The 12714-nt window shown below is 30.6% G+C and overlaps 3 protein-coding genes across 5 annotated transcripts; 2 read left to right on the top strand and 1 right to left on the bottom strand.

Moving 5' to 3' along the window:
* Nucleotides 1-1307: 1307 nt before the first annotated feature.
* LOC132944944 (PXMP2/4 family protein 3) lies at nt 1308-2848 on the top strand. The gene is made up of 6 exons (XM_061014514.1): nt 1308-1550; nt 1656-1790; nt 1852-1947; nt 2033-2195; nt 2263-2382; nt 2452-2848. The coding sequence occupies exons 2-6, from the start codon at nt 1693-1695 to the stop codon at nt 2551-2553; spliced, it is 579 nt and encodes a 192-aa protein (XP_060870497.1). The 5' UTR covers nt 1308-1550; nt 1656-1692; the 3' UTR covers nt 2554-2848.
* A 449-nt stretch (nt 2849-3297) lies between these two features.
* LOC132944886 (protein canopy 4) lies at nt 3298-4714 on the top strand. Its single transcript, XM_061014418.1, has 5 exons — nt 3298-3627; nt 3717-3837; nt 3909-4043; nt 4126-4210; nt 4269-4714. Exons 1-5 carry the CDS (start codon nt 3528-3530, stop codon nt 4446-4448), a joined length of 621 nt encoding a protein of 206 aa, XP_060870401.1. The 5' UTR covers nt 3298-3527; the 3' UTR covers nt 4449-4714.
* Nucleotides 4715-5963: 1249 nt separating this feature from the next.
* LOC132944963 (MAGUK p55 subfamily member 7) lies at nt 5964-12334 on the bottom strand. Of its 3 annotated transcripts, none has more exons than XM_061014536.1 (13): nt 11544-12334; nt 11428-11488; nt 11055-11341; nt 10863-10994; nt 10381-10413; nt 9605-9772; nt 9333-9529; nt 9124-9242; nt 8030-8389; nt 7473-7675; nt 7255-7395; nt 7015-7200; nt 5964-6933 (listed from the first exon to the last, which is right to left on the bottom strand). In XM_061014536.1, the coding sequence occupies exons 2-12, from the start codon at nt 11468-11470 to the stop codon at nt 7024-7026; spliced, it is 1860 nt and encodes a 619-aa protein (XP_060870519.1). In that variant the 5' UTR covers nt 11471-11488; nt 11544-12334; the 3' UTR covers nt 5964-6933; nt 7015-7023. The 3 variants fall into 3 exon arrangements, with proteins under 3 accessions (XP_060870519.1, XP_060870521.1, XP_060870520.1); XM_061014538.1 differs by having other exon boundaries at nt 8030-8209; nt 11544-12310; XM_061014537.1 differs by lacking the exon at nt 10381-10413 and having other exon boundaries at nt 11544-12317.
* Between the last annotated feature and the right edge of the window lie 380 nt (nt 12335-12714).

Raw genomic sequence — 12714 nt, 5'->3', positions numbered from 1 at the left:
AAGTAGGATTAGTAATTGTAGCATTGATTTAGTATTTGTAATCAGTGGTATTATAATTTATAACATTAAGGAGATTCGATACCGTGATTTTCTGTTTTTGTCTAACACACGCGTGACATAGTACTTTAGACGTGTTTTTTGCCAAACATTCCAATTGGTCTATTGAAGCAATAAGAATTCTGAAAACAGATTTGAATTTGTCGTCAAGTCTACTTGAAATCGACTTTTCTACATTTTTGATATTATCCCCCAGGTTCGAGAAAACGTCATATTAAAAAAGAGTATTTAAACATTTTTGTATTTCAATTTTTGGAGAAGCTAAAATCAAAATTAAATACTCTTTTTTAATATGACGTTTTCTGGAACCTGGGGGATAATATCAAAAATGTAGAAAAGTCGATTTCAAGTAGACTTGACGACGAATTCAAATCTGTTTTCAGAATTCTTATCACTTCATTAGATCAATTGATATGTTTGGCAAAGAATCCGTCTAAAACCTTATGTCACGCGTGTGTTAGACAAAAACAGAAAATCACGGTATGGAATCTCCTTAATAAAATAATACCAATCCCTAAAATATATAGGCATAGGCGTGTTTACGGGAGGGGCCGGGTGGGCACTGCCCCCCCCCCCCGGCAGACTGTGCCTCCAAAAAAAAAAAAATGCCAGGATAAGAAAAAAAGTCGTGCGGTGTGTACCTTGCAATACCTATAGATTTTAATTAATTGTAATTTTTTTAGTTACACATTCATTAACTAGTGATTATATTATCTTATTATATTATGTTCATCATAATATTATAGTTTTATCAGTTCATATTATCCAATTACCGGTTATAATTTAAAAAATGTTTTTAGATATTTTACGACTTGTTAAAATAATTACAATTTTGTTAGATACTCAAAATATATATTACCTACTGATTAGTTAATAGTTTTACAATTTGTATGTTATTTACCTTGTATAATGGATGGGAAAAAAGTATTTTTATTGTTTTGACAATGGTTATACTTTTTGATCATAATTAAAAAATACTCCTATCATTGTGAATTTTGTAACATAAAAAATGAATGTTTTTTCATTTCTAAAAAAAAAAATAGGTTTCACAGTTTAAAAATTTGTTGTGCCCCCTCGGCCACTAAAGTCTGAACACGCCTATGTATAAAGGGTATATAATATTATATGATAATAGGATTTTGTAATTGTTTTTGAACAACGATACACGTCGCACGATCTAGTGTTCTGCGTGTATTCGTAAACAACAATGATTACATGACCCAGAAAGTTGATATAGGAAACGATAGGAAATATTTTGATAGGAAACGAGAACGTGCGGTGTGCCGATGTCACGTTGGAAAGTAAGATCCACGTTTGAACACTAAAGATCTCACACTCACTTGTGGAATTCGTCGTCCAAACCCAAATGTTTTGATGCATTCCGCTATTAGTTTTTTCGAATTATTATTTTTTCAAATTTTTTATGTCAGTAAATAGGTATTATCGACTTGTTTACTTCGTATATCACTGCAAAACATATTAATTAAGAAAATGTAAGAATAAGCGCTTTTTATAAATGTATAAATACCGATCTGTACCTTTTCAAATAAATACATTATATACAACTGCATTCAAAATGGATTTGTGTATTTTTACAGATTATTTTATAAGACAGCAATTTGTTTATTTTTTAAAATGGCACTTTCAAAACCGGCTGAATTTTTACAAGGATTAGTGTTGACCTATTTGGAACGCTTGAATTCAAGACCTATCCGCACAAAGTCAATTACCAGGTATTATTTTTTATTAGAAAATATAGGTAATATTTTCATTATTGTTAAATATAATTTTTAGTTGTATTATTGCGTCACTTGGAAATATTACTTTACAAAACATTGCTGGAGCTAAGATGATTGACCAGGATAGTGTTGTGGCTTTTGGATTATTTGGGTAACCATAAATCAGATTATTATGTACATTTTTAATGATATTTATTAATAAAATTAACATGACAATTTTTATATTTTTTTTGCAGTCTTTTATTTGGTGGGCCAGTCCCACATTTTTTCTACGAGTCATTAGAAAGCACTTTTCCAGAAAATTCATCAAAAATGGTTTTTTTAAAATTTGGTATTGAACGTTTATTATTTACACCATTTTATCAGTTTCTTTCGTTATATGTGTTGTCAAGATTTGAGGTGTGAAGTTAATATTTTGGACAATAACTATTGAATATAATACTATAATAAAAATTTATTATTATAGGGAAAATCACATGAAGACACAATGAAGCAAATATATGCAATTTATTGGCCTATATTAAAAGCAAATTGGCAGATTGTCTCATTGATACAGTTTTTCAACCTTAAATTTGTACCTCCAATGGTAAATAGTTTGAGTTATTTAATATTTTATTTATTAAGTTTATTTGACTAATTAAAATTTTTGATTTAGTTACGAGTGTTATTCCATAACATGGTTGGCTTCTTTTGGGCCATGTTTATTACATACAAAAAACGCAATGATGATTTCAGACGAGCCAATATTGTTAAATAACCTAGGATGGAAATTAAGAAATCTAATTTTAAATTTGATATGCCTAAATTATTTTCATCATTAATTTATTGACTAGTTGTAATTGTAAATTAATTTATCTGAAATTTAATATTATATAACTATAGTTTTATTAAACAAAAACTCGGGAAGTGCTCAAATAGGTGGGTGTTAAGTAAGATAAGACTTTAGAGATTAATGGCTTCTGTGTTTAGTTTTGTATTACATAATAATATTTTTGTACTTCTAGAATAAAGTAATTTAAAAATGTCTATTAAACGTTAATTATTGAAAGAAAGTTACTGTGCATTTTATGATATCATGTAGAACAAAAATATGGTTGTTAAAATAAACAACTTTCCAATTTAGGAAGTGATAATAAGAATCACAATTTAATAATTTTGTCATGCGGATAGCAAATTGAGTTTATAGTATACAGAAACAATTAATTAAAGTATACACTGTGCCTTCTGCCTACATTATAATATAGTTAATGACTATTATGTAGTCTGTAGTCATATGACTTCAAGCTAATGGCCATCAGCACGACGTAGAGAAGAACGCGATAGTGATAAAATATAGGATTCCTACCTAGAACATCTCTTGAAAAACCTTAAAAAAAATCAAAAAAACCGAAAACATTGTCGTTATCTATTAATTATTTATATTATTGATAATGTCATGTTCTGTGATAACGATTACTAAGTTGTTGATAAGAAGATAAATATTTATTATTTGATAATATTGAAATTTTGTATTGTAGTTACTCAACGTACAATCAACGCTCGATTTCTTTTCAGAAACCCTGCTGATTTATGGAAGCCCCGAGTATAAAAAATTAAAAAATCGATTTTTAAATAATAACACCTTTGGTATTAGGTAATCGGTTTTGGTTATAATTTACAGTTAATTAATCAACAGTGTTGAGTATTGTGTAATTATGTATTGTTAAGTAAAAAACAAGTCAAATCAACAAAATGATTTTGTTAATAAAGTCAATAGTTTTCATATTACTTATAGCTAAATCGTTGAGTACATCGACAGAGGATGGTGTTAAATATGCTAATAAATGTGAAGGTTTGTGAATATAATTAAATGTATTATTATTTCTACCTGTTTGTTAATGGATTTTAATTATTTACATGTAATTGTGTGTTTTTTTTTAGTCTGTAAAATATTAGCCCAAGAATTAGAGGGTCGTTTACTGGAGACCGGTAAGACGAGTGAATATTTGGAGATAGGTTACTCAATCGATCTGCCAAAAAAGAAAAAAGAGTACAAAAAATCGTGAGTAAAAATATCATAAATACTTTATCATTGGTTTCTATAAAATATATTATTCACATTATGTCATAAAGGGAACTGCGTTTAGTTGAATCACTTGATGGCCTTTGTGAGAGAATACTTAAGTATAATATTCACAAAGAAAGGACCGATAGTACACGATTTGCTAAAGGAATGAGCCAAACATTTCAAACATTACACGGCCTTGTGTAAGTTAGCCATTATTGTTATAAATTTTGTGCGCTATGTAGTACAAAGTTGTAAGTTGTAAATACATTTTTCTGTTAATAGGAATAAAGGTGTAAAAGTTGAGCTCGGTATACCATATGAACTTTGGGACAAACCTTCGGTTGAAATCACAAATATGAAAACTCAAGTAGGTAATCATTTAAAATGATAAATGTGTAAATTAATAACGGATATTTTATTTTAAGTGTGAAGATTTATTGGAAACCTATGAATCAGATATAGAGCAGTGGTATTTTAATGATCAAGCTGAAAGCTTAAGAAGTTATTTATGCAAAGACCGTGCATTAAAGGATTCTGATCAAACATGCTTGGATGAGGCATCTCCATCTAAAGGAGATACGAGACAGATAAATCAAGAATTGTAAAAAAATCAATACACATATTGAAGTTTGTATATAAAGTTAATATTTCGTAAACATCATTGAAAATACTCAAAGAACTTTAAATGCAATTATTGTATAATCACATTTTATGACATCTAAAATTATTTATTTATAATAATGAATTAAGTAATTATGGTACTAATCAGATACTTTTTATCTTATTAAGTTATTTGAATTCACTTAGACATAGAACAATACATGTAATATTTTATTTTTTATGAGTATATAATAAACTGATATGTCCAAGTCTTCGTGTAAATTATCACTACTTTCATAAAAATTAAATGCATTTTGATAATTCTGATTAATGTATCATATTATATTATTGATTAGCAGCTCTTTCTGAGCATCAAAACTAATTGTTTTATATTATCATATTTATATTATATAATATATATTTTTTATGTAACTATTGTGCCATACAAATGAAATGTTTGATATATATTATGCAATACAATTAAAACACATTTTACAACTCAACTATTAGTAACAGTTATTTTTAATATATTTTTATAATAAAACATTTTATTTCAACCATACTAAAGCGAATGAGTAGAAGTATTTTTACAATAATATATTTTATTTATAATATCAAGGAAAAAATACATTTATTTATACTTAAAAGAAGTAATTTTTTTAAGTATAAATAAAACTTAAGAAAAATTAAATTTTTTTTTTAATTGTTAAAATTATGAATCAATATCCGGATCAATTGAAGTTGTGTTTGAATTGAAGAGTTTAATCGTCTGATCACCCATATCGACCATTAATGTGTGCTTGTGCTATCGCTATCCGATTTTTTAATAACAATTATATATTAATTTTCTATTAAATCATTGTAAGGTTTATTTAATTTTGAGTATAATTTTTTTCTCATAAAAATTTAGGTATATAAATAATTGATGGTTTTTAAAACTAATGCGGGGGGCCACATTAAAATCTACCACAGGCTGCGGGTTGGACAACCCTGCTCAAGATAGTCAAATAATTAACATAATTTCCTGATGAGGCACTAATGCGCAATATATTTTTCATTATAGTTCAACCTTCCCTATAATTTAATATTTAAAAACCTAAAATATTAAACATAATTTTAGTATTGTACCGTATTGATGCTCAATGATCAACAGAATTGAGCATTTAGTTGTTGATGTAACCCAAATCAAAATTAATCTTTTATGTATGACGTAACCACTGACCAGACAGCGTTATCTGCTGCCGCCTGCCATAGTTCAACTTTTTAATGAGCAATGCAAACCACAGATGGTAGAACAAATTAGATGCCAGGCGGCACTTTCATATTCATCTTTCGTCAATAAATGGTAAATGCAAAAAAAATATTTATTGAAATGGTAATATCATTCATGTGATATTATAAAATTTAGTAACTTTTGGTATCATTTAATGTCGGAAAGTGAAATATATATATTCTTATTAAGAACTGAGCGGTTTTCTTAAAACAAATTAGAAATATACAAAATATAAAACAGTGTTAAGTGTTTATGAATTAAATTAACATTTTATTAAATGTTCGGTATACATAAAATTCACGTCAATATTCTAAAAACCACTGTATAAACTATTAAAACATTTTTTTTAAATAGAGAAAAAATAGTTACAATAACACAATTAATTATATAACAAATGTACCCTAATATATTAATGTATTTCATCATTAGATTAAGTTAATAAATAATTCATACATTTTTAACTTCATATTAGGCTGTAGAACAGATTTAAAACTTAATTCAATAAGATTTTAAAATAAATACAAATATTTGTTCCATTGGCATGTGGGCATGTCATGAAATTTGAATGAAATACAACAATAATAACAGCGTACTTAAAATATTATCTATAAATAATTTTATCACACATCTTGTATCAAAATTAAATTTGAACAACAGTTACACAGTGTTGGTATATGTCTGGTGTGTTGTGTGTATGATTTTGAATCAAGTATGCTGTAAATTCTATATGACAATAATATAACTTGTATTAAAACAAAATACATTTCCTGAAAATTGGCTCAATGCCTACACTAAATAATTTAGTAATGATAAAGTTTCAGAAAACATAATTTGTAAGACCTAACATTTACTAATAAAATCTCAATTAATGTGGGATTTTAAACTTTATTGACTAGAAATGGGTAAAAATAGATTAGTTATAATCTAAAATAAATTTCACAACCGTAAATAGCGTATTAAAAGTTATTTAACATTGTTTCTAAAAGCATAAATAAATTATTATGTGTAAAGAGTTGTATTTTATTTTCAATACTCTTCTAACTATTATATTATATTAAAATCTATTAAAATTATATAACTACATCCATTCAAAATTAGAACAAAATGGTTGATCATTTCATTTTTTTATTTGGTCGAAGTCTGATGTGTTCTATTGGACATTTATAAATACTGTTTTGGTGGCGGGTTAAGAATGATTGAATAGTTTCCGCACATAACTATTCACAAAAATGATATATTAGTGTATAATACTAAGATACGTACATAACACTTAAAAACTAAAAATATGATATGCTTACTGTAAAAATTTACTGTAACCAAGCAGCAGGTGCCCATAATGGTTCGGTTTTTAATTTATGGTCAGCTTCTAATAATTGCTCCAGAGCCAACTTGAAATCATCATTTACAATTATTTCATCAAACCAATGATCATAAAGAAATTCTATTCGTTTTGAACTCCTTAGTATCTCATTGAACTCATCATCCTAAAAAATGACTTCATATAGTATGATACATATTTTTTTTCAATGCACACTTACTGTAAAACCTCTTGAATTTGTTTCATCAAATGTTGACATTGCAAATGCTGCATTTCTAGTTGATTTTAATATGTCAAATACTGGTGGCTTAATATATACAATGTAAGGTTTTATATCAGGGGTGCGTAACATTTTTAATGCCTACAACAAATAATAAATTATTTTAGATAGGCACTAAAAATAGCAATTATAATAAAAACCCAAATTTTGAATTTTACCTGATAATGTGGGTTTATAATACAAGTAAGTCCGGAACGTATGATTGATTTTACACTTTCTAAAGATGTGCCATAAAGATTGCCTTTGTATTCACCAAATTCTAAAAATTCACCACGGGCTATTTGTTCTTCCATCAATTCTCTTGAGACAAAATTATATTCTTTACCATTTACTTCACCAGGCCGAGGAGATCTGGATGTATCTATAAAGTGAAAATAACTAAGTAATATAATTTTTTTTTTGCATCTAGAATCATTAGTTAATATATTTCTATTGTACTAAAATTTAAATATGTACCTATAAATACCTACAAATGCTACAATAAATACATAAAATAGGTATTGTAATTATTATGCATGTACTATCTCTGTAATAAAATCATAAATATGTAACACAGTTCAATATTTTTTAAAAGGTACTGTTTGAAATATTCAAATAAATATTTAGAATAGACCTATCCATTTTGAAATTTTATTTGAGGAGAATTACATACAGGTACTGAATTCGAATTATTAACAGTGTTTTAAAAATATTTATATATTTGTCTTCTACTCACGCGGTACAGGTGTGTGATATTTGTCAGGATTTAGTTCCATAATACGTCTCTTCAGCTCATTTCTGCCAACACCAGGTGGACCAACTAAGACAATTGGCCGAGGAAGTTCATTTCTTGGATACAACTTAACCACTTCTTCATATGTAGCAATATCTTCACGATCATAGTCATCACTTTCAGCTGCGTCATAGATAACCTTTTTAACACGTGTACGTACCGAACATTCGGACGCCATGTCTTCACCGAGATCGTTCAGAGCGGCCAATGACCCACATAATGGGTCTTTAGCTAATGAACGGTCTGGCAAACATGTCATACCGCCCCCACCAATACAACCCCCATTAATGGTATCCATGACCCCTGTAATCCGCAAACATAGCCACATGTTAATCACAATACACTACTAAACAAAAAACATGTTAATAAAAAAAATAAAAATAAAAGGGTACTAAACACGCTAAATTAATAAAAATCTATATTATACTATATTTTATTGTTAAAAAAGAAAAAATTAAAAAAACAAAATACCTAATAACCTAATAATAATAATAATAAAGAAATAGGTACTTTTTACAATATTAAATTTATAAGTGATTATTAAAATTAAACTGAACAAACCGCTATTCAAATTTAAATAGTATATACACTTGTGTGTTTTTAGTACTATTAATGTAAAATATTTAAACCAACTCCATTAGCAACATAAAACTTATTTACAAATTGGACACAAGTTTAAAACCATCATAGAATATTATACATAATATACTATTAAAATTTCTAGGTAAGTAGGTACTACATACTTATAAATTAATATTAATTTATTCAGTGAAACATAAACTGTACATGGTACAGTTTATACCAACAATCAATTTAAAACTAAGTTTTGGTTTTGTTAAAACTATGTCCAATAAATGACTGAAATTACGGATTATAATTTATATTCCAAATTGACATATGGTAGAAACTGTCATAGGAATAATAAATTCCTTCATTTATTAACCAGTAAACTTAAAAGTATTAAAAAAAAATTTAATGTGAACAAATTATAATTATTTTGTTTTGATTAGAAATATTATGCACACATTTCAACTTACATTTCTTTTTTTGATCGGTCATTGACAATCTCTCATGAATTATTTTACGTTCTTGTAGAGCTTTACTTGGTATAAGTCCAGCTCTCATATTACGGTCCCCTTCTTTCCGGGCTTGCCACCTAGATTTGTAAATGTAATAAACTTATATTATAACTTATTTAATAAACTTATAAATGAATAATTATTAACTAAAAATACATAGAAATTACCAATAAGGATCATCCTGACTAACAATATGAAGTACTTCTCCTTTGGCAAAACTTAAACCGGCCTCTTTGCATGGAATGTAAGGATCAACATCAGTGTTAAAGTCAAAATGGGCTCGAACTTTCATTTTGCTTTCTCGCAATCCACCTTTTGGGTCTGCCGGAATCAATTTGAATGTTATTGTCCCTTCAGAATGTTGCTATAAGTAAACCAAAACAATTACTTCCCGTTTATTTCTTAACTTAAATAATTATTATAATTTGATTTTATATACTAGTATTTGGAGTACATCTGCTGGAGACTTTCCTTCAACATTAATTCCATTCACTTCACAAACTTCATCACCGACATTTATTAAACCAGACCTGTCAGCAGCACCACCATGCATGACCCTTGCTATAATTATTTTTCCATTTTCTTCATCAGTTTTTATTGTGGCACCCTGTAATTTTTACCAATCGTTACAATTGTAAACTTAACAATTGATAGCACTTGATAGTCATTTTTTTTTAGTTGATTAAAAGTTTAAAGTTATTTTTGTATTTTATAACAAAATGATTACACAGGTTAACTAATATTTATTTTCAAGCTTTACAAACACTTGTTTAGTACACTTCTCATCTCTTCTTATTGTTTCTTTTTATTTTTTGTAATTTTTAAGTTATAACATACATTATTAATTTCTTCAAAAACTTCAAAAAATAAACATCTCTTTCTGACAATATGAATATTGTAAGGTCATTGGGGGGAATATATTGAGGTATTTTGAGCTATTGGTTTATTGGCAATAGTTTAGAAAATACGAGTACTGAGCAGTATAAAAATCTAGGCCATGAAAAATTAGAACACTAATGTAAAACCATGCTCACTTAATTAATGACACACATTAATTAACTGCTTTATGTCTATAAATAATACAGTACAATGTTAAAACACACATTTTAACCATAGAATTGTCTGTACAATTGAATGGAAAAAGTCTAAAAACTAATAATGGTTTCAGAACATTTTAAACAAATGTACACCTAGTAAACCTATGACCCTACTTACCACAATTGGTTCAGCTGAATCAGGTTCCCCATCCTTGTGAAATGCAAAACAGTTAATACAAAAAACAACAGATTAACCATTAAGAAGTTATGGTTGTGATTGTTAAAAAATAAAATGCAAATTACAAAAAAAGAAAAAATGTATTAGGCACATAAAAATATATACAAAAAAAAAAAACAAACACAAAAAACAAAATAAAAAGTGGACTAGAATAAAATTAAGACTTGACCATTTTTAAAATAAAAAGCTACAAGCAAATGCCATAAGTACAATTTGTGGAGAAGGTGGTCTAGGAGCCAAGTCCCAAAATTATCTTATTATTAGGAACTAATTTATTGTTGATAAGACTGTGACTACAGCAATTGCTATCTGGTAGTGAAGAAACAAGCACTTATATTAATAAAAATAAAAACAAAACAATAGTATACACCGCTATATAAGAAACATGATCATGCTTAGAAAATTTCACTACATGTTAGTACCAATGGTTCAGTGCTTTTAACCAATTGCACAATCTTGATTGTCTCTTCATCCTCATCCATCTCTTGAGGAATGTCTGGCAGTCGGGGTAGGTAGTCTTTTTGAGCTACTGCGTCATGGGCACACAGAAGTCCCTAAAGTATTCATCATTGAGTCATTAATAAAATACAATTCCGTAGGTTCTCTATACATACCTGTATGTGGGGGTTTTGTAATAGTTGAAAAAGTTGTCTGGATGTATCGCTAAGCGCGATCCTGGGCAATATAACTTCCATGACATCCAATGTGGTTTGCATGGAACTCGACAATACGGGAGAGCATCGCCGATCATCGCGTACCCGGTCAACAATGGTATTGTAGACTTTGAACAGAGCGTGAAGTTCCTTGCTTTGCAATAAGTTGGACAAGAAGTCTAGTTCTTCTTTGGACGCGGATATGGCGTCTCGTGATCCCACCAACGACTCCAGTAGGCCGGCCAGAGCTAAACGAGAAACAAACACGATTACAGGTCAATACGTCTACAGCGTTTAGAGGTTTTATCGTCAGACTCGTCGCCGCTCATCTTACCAGGATCGAAGACCCCAATGTTCTGTTCCATTGCGACGCTCATGTCTTTTCAACAGTACACCTGTAACAACACACAGTCAGGAGGCGGCCGGGTGGCGAATTATTTATCGTCTTACTTGTACGACGACGCGCATAGCAACAGAAGAACGCCCGTCCTCGACAGTAATCGTCGGCATCACCGTGTCAAAGTGCGGTCCATACACACTGCGAAATGACGTGCACACTCGTCTAACGGTAGTTTGGTCTGGGCACACGGCAATAATTTTTCCGAAATAATTAAAAGAAAATCCAGTGGGCGCAGACTTGTCGGTTACCCACTACAGATATACAGCTTCGTTTCGACATAATGTATTGTGTATAAGTGTGTTTGTCTATTTTTTTCTTTCATTTTATTTTTTCCCGCAGGACTGGCTGGCGCGCGCGATCCGATTCTGGGTCAGCTGAAACCGCCGCAGTGCCGCCAACGCAGGGCGCCTCCCTTCCCCTCCTACTCGTCCGCCAAAAGCACAGCGACCAGCAGGCCTTGAGGGGCTTCGCCCGCCCGTCCGCCCAACAGCCACGGCGAATACGCAATTTTAATTATAATTATCGATTGCTATACATAATATTATTATTATTATTATTTCCATCCGCTGCTGGATGTCGTCGCGTTGGCGTTGACGTATCCGATTCCGACCGTCTCGTCGCGGTCGGATCGTCGGGAGGAACTACGCGCCAAAATCCCCACCTCGTCGGTTTTGCGCGATTTTTTGCACCGACTTCGATACCACACTTTAGTTGAAGAAGTCTGTGGCGTTTGTTTGTTTTTCATATTTCATCACTCTTATATTACTTATCCCATTCTAGTCCCATTCCGTTTCTCAGACGCTACCTATCACAAGACGTACACGGTCGCTTACGACGTCGGTCGTCGGGTCGGACCACGCGTCCTCAAGCAAGTCAAGACGTAGGCATGGACGGACCGTGCGCGTGTCTGTAACCGCGCAGCCGACCCCGTGCGCGGGTTATGAATAGAAGCACCGCCGTCCTGCGTGCTGTGGCGTCAGGCGTGTCTGTGAGACCGCGACGTCTGCGTTGCTTGTTGTCGTCACGTCCACGTCCGCCGTTTTCGGTTTTCCGAACATACGTTACCCGGCCACTGTTCGGCGTTATCGCGATTGAAACGCGCCCGAAATAAAGTCGCGCGCATCTGCCGTACTGCAGATCTGATCGGCGCAGTCGTCGCGACGTTAACTATACGTAATACTTACGTTGAGTTACGTATAATATTGTGGTCGTCGTAACGAA

This window comes from Metopolophium dirhodum, chromosome 5, assembly GCF_019925205.1.
Source record: "Metopolophium dirhodum isolate CAU chromosome 5, ASM1992520v1, whole genome shotgun sequence".
NCBI lineage: Eukaryota > Metazoa > Arthropoda > Insecta > Hemiptera > Aphididae > Metopolophium > Metopolophium dirhodum.
This window is presented reverse-complemented; position numbering and strand designations above follow the sequence as displayed.